General features: G+C 39.5%; 1 protein-coding gene across 2 annotated transcripts in view; it reads left to right on the top strand.

Annotated features, from left to right (window-relative positions):
* The window catches only part of Rhobtb3 (Rho related BTB domain containing 3), a 124,056-nt gene extending 120,857 nt beyond the window's left edge, over positions 1 to 3,199 (top strand). Inside the window, exons 13-14 of one of the 2 annotated variants that reach the window (XM_029543920.1) lie at positions 631 to 722; positions 2,777 to 3,199. In XM_029543920.1, coding sequence (XP_029399780.1) covers positions 631 to 722; positions 2,777 to 2,830 — 146 coding nt within the window. In that variant the 3' untranslated portion in view covers positions 2,831 to 3,199. The remainder of the gene's footprint in view (positions 1 to 630; positions 723 to 2,776) is intronic. The other variant, XM_029543921.1, reaches the window with a different exon arrangement.
* The last annotated feature ends 4,573 nt before the right edge of the window (positions 3,200 to 7,772 follow it).

Genomic DNA, 7,772 nt, shown 5'->3' with positions numbered 1-7,772 from the left:
GGTGGGGGGGTGGGGGGTGGGGGGGTGGTGAACAGGACTAGTAGAGGGAAAGAGAATGGAACAGCAGACTCCAGAGCTCTGGGCTCCCCACCGCTTCAGAGTGCCCTCGTTGTCTGTATTATGTCTTAGTGGTGACACACAGAACCTGAAAACTCTCTTGGCCTCTTTCTGCTCTACATACTCTCACAGAAACACGGGATCCAGATTCTTACCATTGGCTTTTGATATATTCAGCCCGTTAACAAAATTGTGCGCCTGTTGTCAGCCTGTCCACTAGCTCAGCACTCAGGTGGTAAGACAGTAGTGTAATATAATCAAAGCAAAGCAAAGGGCAGATAACATTCACTCTCTGCATTTTGCAAAGAAAAAAAAAAAAGCTGGGTTTATAAAGATAAGGTGTGCTCTGCTTGCTACAGGTACAAGCAGTGCGCTGAGGAGAACAAGGCTGTTCTCTTAAGACATTAACAACCTCATTCTGACTCTAAAGCTACTACAACTGTGACACACTAGGCCACTTCCATTGTAAAAGAAGGAGATTATTTTCTAACCACTCCTAGATCTCCATGGGGTGTAATTACAGCCTCCGGAGAAAGACATTACCTACATCATTTCTGTTATTTGTGTCAATAGCTATTGCTTATGGAATTGCCTATAAAATGTGCAAATCAGAGACGCAGGGCATCCTCTCAGGAGCTGTGGAAGACCCGGATGCTGTGGCAGGGGTCAGTACCTTACTTGGGTGGGAACTGAAAGAAATCTGAAAGGTCACATCTTTAGTATCTATGGTATGATTCTCCCTAGCAGAGGAAATGGCCCTCTGGATAACAGAATTATGAAATATGATAATTCTGTAATTATGAACTGGCAACCTATGGCATCAGTGACGTCACCATTTAAAAAACTTTTTAATATAGTACTAGCATTTAAAATCTCCAGAGGAAAGTCTTGGTTTCCCTTCCTGGTTGTTAGGCAGTGGCTGCCCACAAAGGGGATCCTCCTCTTGATGGCCTTCCGCCTGGTCCCCTGGCCATCTGCCTAGGACTTGGAAGTTCCTGTCAACCCTTCTCGGACTGTTCATTTCAGCTTTAGCAGCACCCCACTTATTACTGGAAACCTATTAATTGCTTCTCTTCACAGCACTCTATTTTCCTATTTTTCTCTTCTTAGAAACAGGGAGTGTGTTTCTTGGGCTGCCTCACACTGGGCTTTAGAGCCAAGACTAGTTTTGAACTTCTTACCTTCCTGCCTCTGTCTCCCAAATTTCTGGTGAGAATTTTTTGTGTGTAAAGTTGTTTAGAAATCAGAAAGCTAAGATGGAAAGGATCTCCAGCCCTGGCAAGCCTTCCAACCCAGCTAAGTAGCTCATCCCCCACTTAGATTTGTGTACACTGGATTTGTAAGAAGACATACAGCAACACACGGGAAAAGCTGATCCTAGCTGTTGATGGAGTTCTTTTTCTCACAATTGGTTTAATTTAGCTAAGTATTGGGTTATGTTGTACAGAGTGAATGTTTGGTGCCTGTTTTTACTAGCCACCAGAAGTAATCTGCTATCTTTTTTTTTTTCTGGAATTCTGACTTCCTTCCTTCCTTCCTTCCTTCCTTCCTTCCATCTTTCTTTCCTTCTTTCCTTTGTTGTTTTTTTTGTTGTTGTTTTGAGGCAAGGTCTTATTCTGTAGTCCTGGCTGTTCTGGAATTAACTGTGTAGACCAGGCTGGCCTAGATCCATCTGCCTCTACCTGAAAGTGCTGGGATTAAAGGTGTGCACCACCACACCCAGTTCGGAGCTCTTTCTTTAAAAGGCTACCTCTCTCTTTTTTGCCTCCTCAGGAGACCAAGACAACTGATTTCCCTGAGGAAGCAGCTTGTTTCCTGTCATTTTGATCCTGTAATCAGGGCCTTGCTAATCCACATGCTGGGAAGTTAAAGAGCAGGTGGAGAAGTCAGCCTGACTAAGCATAATGAAATCCAAGTGCAAACAGAAGGGAGGGATCCCCAAACCCTTAAATGTTTAAAGTACCAGGTGTGTCAGAGGCAGGATGAAGCTTGGGACCTTAACAGTGGAATTCATAAGCGTTGTCTGATGAGCTTTGGTAGAAGCCCCTCCAGTCAATGCAGGCAACTTTACAGGACATGGGAAGCTAGTGAAGTCGAATCTAGTCACAGATTGGTCGACTCTAATGGAGCTAAGCTTGAGTTAAGGGCCTCAGCTGAAACCCTGGTTCCTATTAAAGTGGGTCCAGAGTGTACAGCCTAAGGGGAGGCTGGAGGAGCAAGCCTGGAAGTTACAGTGTTGCTAACGGGAACACAGGAAGTAACACCAAGTTATGGATTGGCAGACTCTGGAGCGCAGGAAGTAACAACAAGTTACAGTGTGACAGACTCTAGAGTAACAAGAATAATGAGTAGATTAACTGGTGGCTGTGACTGGATGGGAACTAAAGTCTGGGAGATTTTATAGACTGTGAATGGTAGAGTTATCCACAAAGAAAAGGTAAATTTGTTATCTAGAGTAAAAGCAGAAGTTTTATTGAAAAAGAAAAGGATAACAGTCAAATGCTACTGGTGGAAGAGTATATGTCAATGTTAATGATGTGATAGCATAAGTCCTGATGGCCTTTTACTGATATTCTATTAAGTGATTATGGAAAGCTATGGGAAGGACTCGAATATAAGGACTCTGAGCTCCTCTGTCATAAAGGAAATTAATTGTTGGTATTTCATCTTGTCAAAAAATAAAGTATATGCAATTAACTTTTTTCTCTTAAAACTTTAGTGGAAGAACGAAGTTTTGTTGAAAAGCACAGATGGCCGTCAAACATGTACCTGAAGCAGCTGGCAGAGTACAGGAAGTATATCCACTCCAGGAAATGTCGCTGTTTAGTCATGTGACCTAAGCTTTTGCATACATACATTTTTTTATTATTATGAAGAATGGGTAATTCTGGATTCCAGTAAAATTCATATAACTAAAATCAATATGTTTTAAAAATCACCATATAGCTTCTTACTAGTTGTCTTTTAAAGACTGTAGTGCTCTTAAAAGGGAACAAAAGCTACTACAGACTAAATTAATGTTTCACCTAGAATATAAAACTGTTAGACATTGGGTTCTCCTTTATGTTGCCCTATTGCTTTAATAACATCAAGATCTCTCCTAGTTAAGAGGTGTTTAATTTAAAAAAAAAAAAAAAAGCATCTAGGATAAATACAAAAAATTCATCATGTCTGAGTGATTGCTCTGCTAAAATAAGGGGCATTTAAAAGCCAAATGTAACTATGAGATTCAGAGGAGCACTAACCAGTGCAGCATAGAAATAGGAATAGTATAGGAATAGAAATTTGCCCAACACTTTGATAGTCATCTGGTTTCGGTTCAGCAAGAGTACTTGAATCAATATGGTAGCCCCATCTGGACCATCCGCCCACATCTGCTTGTCAATCTGGCTGCAAACCTAAGCAGGCTGGTAGTTATCTCTGGGTAACTTTCTGGAGTCTATGGACTTCCAAACTTAGAAGGGTCTGATACTTGGTTTAGTGCTCTGCTAGTGCAGTTGTTAAATTCTTAGAAATGTCTGACAAAGGGCTCATTGTACTGGCTCACCAAAATTGCTGAGATTGTGTTTCTTTTCCGTTTTGTTTTTGTTTTTGTTTTAAGATGGGATTTATCTGTGTAACATCCCTGGCTGTCCTGGAACTTGCTTAATAGACCAGGCTGGCCTGAAATCCACAAAGATATGCTGGGATTAAGGATGTGTGCCACTGTGCCTGGCTTAAAATGTTTTTTTCTCACTCAAATCTTCTCTCTGTAGAAGCAGAAAAGTTGCTGATAGCCAGGAAAGAGAGCTTTTGGCCAGGAGAGCAGAGTGGAGACTCCCATCTTTGGGGAAGCATATATGCCCAAGTGCCTCCACAAAGACATCCCTGGCAGTAAGAAATGCTGAAATGCTTTTTGTTGATTTTGGAACACTCCCCCAGTTCTAGCTATACCCCAGAAAAACAAATACTTTCTTGATCAATATGTAAAGCTGGGAAGTTGGTAAGAGTGACTGAGTAGCCTGACTATTAATACACAGTTATAGTGATAATCACAGGAAAAGATGCCTTCTAAAGACTTGGGCATAAAAGCTTAAATATTCTTTCTTTTAATTGTCTGTTAAGAATTTGATGCCAATGACTTGAATTGAGTTCTTTTCAAGGACTGATAGACTATTTGGTATGAAGTAGCAAAGCTGCCTAGGAAGGTTAAAAAATGATGTACATCAAAGACATCCTAGATGTAGAGATGATGGTGTCTGGGATAAAAGGCAGAGTTAGTTTCTCTCATAGCATATATTTGCAGAAATGGTTCTGTAAGATGCTCAAAGGCATGGAAGAAACATATTAATATTTATTGTTAATATTATGGTCATCTGAAGTTAAGTACTGGGATATATTTTTCTAATTTCTAGTGATCTTAGTATGCATATTTTTTCTAACCTTTCAAAAGTTTGATCCAACAGTCTTATCCTGTAGTGTTAAGATTCCATAGAGAGAGCCCTGTTATGCATACCAGTACTACAAAATAAAGGGGAAAGAATTCTTGTAGATAGAATCCTAAGAAAGCTCATTTAATGTGCTGTGTCAATGAAGATTACTGGAATGAATTTTGTCTTTTGTATTTTAATCACTTGAGTGAATCAACTATTAGCAAATTCCATTTGGTGGCTTAGCATTAGAAAGAACAGATAAGTAGCTGACGCCTAGACGTTCCTCCTCGGCTTTTTCAGATCCAGTTGTAGCCTTTGATACTCCAGAGTAATTATGTTCACCCTCTGTACTAATGACAACATTTAAAATTCTAAAATTTTATGAAATTGAAATGAAAACTAGGAGTTGTGAAACAAAGTATTTTCTTGGAAATATTACTTTACCATTTAGATGGATCATAAGTAATTCTACTAGGGTGTTTCTCCTGAGTAGGAGTTGAGTTTGGAATTGGTGGTCTTGAATGTTAAACATGGAGTGTGACTGGGACAGCCATGAGTCAGAATATAAATGAATGCTTAAACATTTGAATACAGACTCTTCCTATTGTTGAATTCACTCAACTGGAAGTAATAGATTTTAAATCTTTATAAATGATCTTGGGTAAATTCCTGGTGGTTGTGAGGGTTGTTTCCTAATCAAAGATTATTTATAGATGGCTATATGCCTTGTTGCAATTTCTGCTTCCATCAATTTTCCAAGCATTTTACTTAAAAAGGATATGTGCAGTTGAGCTAAGGCTCTTTCCAGGCTGGGCTTGCTCCCTGTTATGCATTCTTTGTATGCTGCTGACTATATCCCTATTCTGCTGCAGGGGACTAGATTTCTAATAGAGAACATTGGCATGGTAGCTGAAGCCCACTCCTGTGCAAGCCATACTGGAACTTCATATTGAGAGTAGAAGACGTAGAAATCAGATGGATTTCCAAAGTGGCCAAACTTTTCAACTGTAATTTTATAAATGATACTACACCGATATAGCCAATTAGATTTAAAATGACTTCAAAAATTACTTCATTTTATTTAAGGCATCTGTTTCATGCAACTTTTAATCAGATTTTGCAAAGGGTATGTATGTATTTTAATATAGTCTGACCTGAATTTATATGTTTTTAGCTTTAGTATTTAACCTTTTATAACAAATAAACCATTTTTTAAAAAACAAGTTCAATTAAGTGTTCTGTAGTTATTTCATCTAGATGTTGATTGCTGAAATGATTTGGGGAATATTGAGTTTCTCAAGCATAATTATGTTTTATAGACAATTTCCTTTATGTATAAAATCCTGATTATTGCTAGTGTTGTAGATGCCTCATACATGTAAGATGAGGTAAGGAGATGATGTTACTTTACATATCTGTGTAAAGGGTAAAATAATCCCCCAGCAAGGCAACTTCCTTTATCCAAAAGAGTAATTTTGATAGTTATTTACTATAGAAACTTGTAAATTTGAATGTTGCCTGGGTTCAAGAGTTTATGAACTGGCAAGCTGTTCTGTGTAATAGAGGAATAAGAATTTGGAGTTTCCAAGGCCTGAGGAACCCAAATAAGAGAAAGAAGAGCAGCCATAACATAAGGGCACATTGTGTACAGTGTGGTGAAACCCTTGTGTAAGTGAACTACCTGTAAAGCTTGCTCAATTCACCAAGGGCACCACAGTAGTTGTGAAGTTAAAATCATAACAGAAACCTGATCTAGGAGTGCAGCCCCCTCTTATGGCCTATGGAAGAACTAGGTATATACCTTCCCATCTATAGCTCTCTGTGCTAATAAGGGCTTTGGTAAACCTGACTTCTCTACCCAGATACTCCTTTCCCAGGGAGAAAATTTGTCCTGCCCTGATTGATACCTTGCATTGTTTATTGAGATTATCTGTATACTTCATACCATGTATTCTTTATGTGCCTTGGGTTAGATGGCTATTCCCTAGTGCAGAATGCCTTGTATATCCAAGACAACCCAATTTAAACATCATTTCTCTTGCTTTCTATGATGCTCTCAGAAAGACTCAATTAATTCTACATGTGTCTTTCCTTAGTTACTTGACCACACTTTCATTGTAGAACTTACAACATTTACAAAATTTCTAGGTATTATTTGTCAGTGGTCTCTCTTGGCTACTCCTTGTGGACAGGACCCATGTTTTGATTTGTCTCCCTAACCCTCGATCAAGCACAGGCCTAGCACAATTATGTATTATATACATATTGTATGTGCTGGTAATGTTGAGCCCAACTGCTTCTGAAAAGGTCAGATTGCCTAGAAAAATAAATAATTACAAACTTGCAGGTGAGAAATGGAAAGCAGGCTCACACTCAACTGCTGTTTGTGCTGTCAGGATCACCCTGTGGGCCTGGTGTTCAGGGTGACGTTTTCTGTGAATGTAAAATATAGAAAGGAAACATGGTACATGAAAAGCCATTGAGGGACTGCAGAGTGCATAAATGACCTTCAAGATAGATCTGGCTAGTGGGCTTCACTGTAAGTGGGGCTGAAAATGGGATGAGAAGATGGAAAACATCTTCTGGGATGGAATGGATGGAAAACTCGCCTTGTTATACACAGTAAATAATTGCTATTCCAGCTGCCTGAAATGTTCCCCTGTCCTGAGGCAGCCTAGGCACTCAGAACTTAGTTATCCTATAGCTCAGGGTATGGTTCAATGTTCAATCTTGGGGAGTGCGTGACATCCTTTTACTTGTACAGAGCAAATAGCACTCCTGTTGCCATTTAAGAACGTGGCATGTAGTTTTATATGCACCATCTGTTATATGCTCACTTAAGTAAGTTTCCAAAGGTTGAGTTTTGCCACTTAACTGTTGACATGCTCATTCTTATCTAGACCAATTCCTGGCTCTCTGCCTTACTATGTGATCCACACTACATTGTTTTTGCTCTTAATATGTATAGCTTCTAGGACTCCAGAGGGCTGGTGTTTTTCTTGCTGACATGGCAGTGTGACAAAGCACAACTGGACTGAAACTGTGAGCCACAGTATTAATCCTGGATGTTTCACAGTAATGCAAAGTTGATTAATATGGGATTGAGTAACATGAACATAAGCAAGTGACTAGTGCACATTCTCATTAGAGCTCCCCACTGTAAACCAGAATAGCAGCCTCACAAAGATGTCCACACCCTGCCAGAGTTAACTCGTTACTTTTCATGGAGAAGTTGACTGGTATTGTTAAGGATTTTGAGATGGAAAATTATTCTCATGAGGCCCCTATAAGTGGGGAGCAGTG

This window comes from Mus pahari, chromosome 11 (genome assembly GCF_900095145.1).
Source record: "Mus pahari chromosome 11, PAHARI_EIJ_v1.1, whole genome shotgun sequence".
Lineage (NCBI taxonomy): Eukaryota > Metazoa > Chordata > Mammalia > Rodentia > Muridae > Mus > Mus pahari.
The sequence above is the reverse complement of the archived record's forward strand: the minus strand, read 5'-3'. Positions and strand labels throughout refer to the sequence as shown.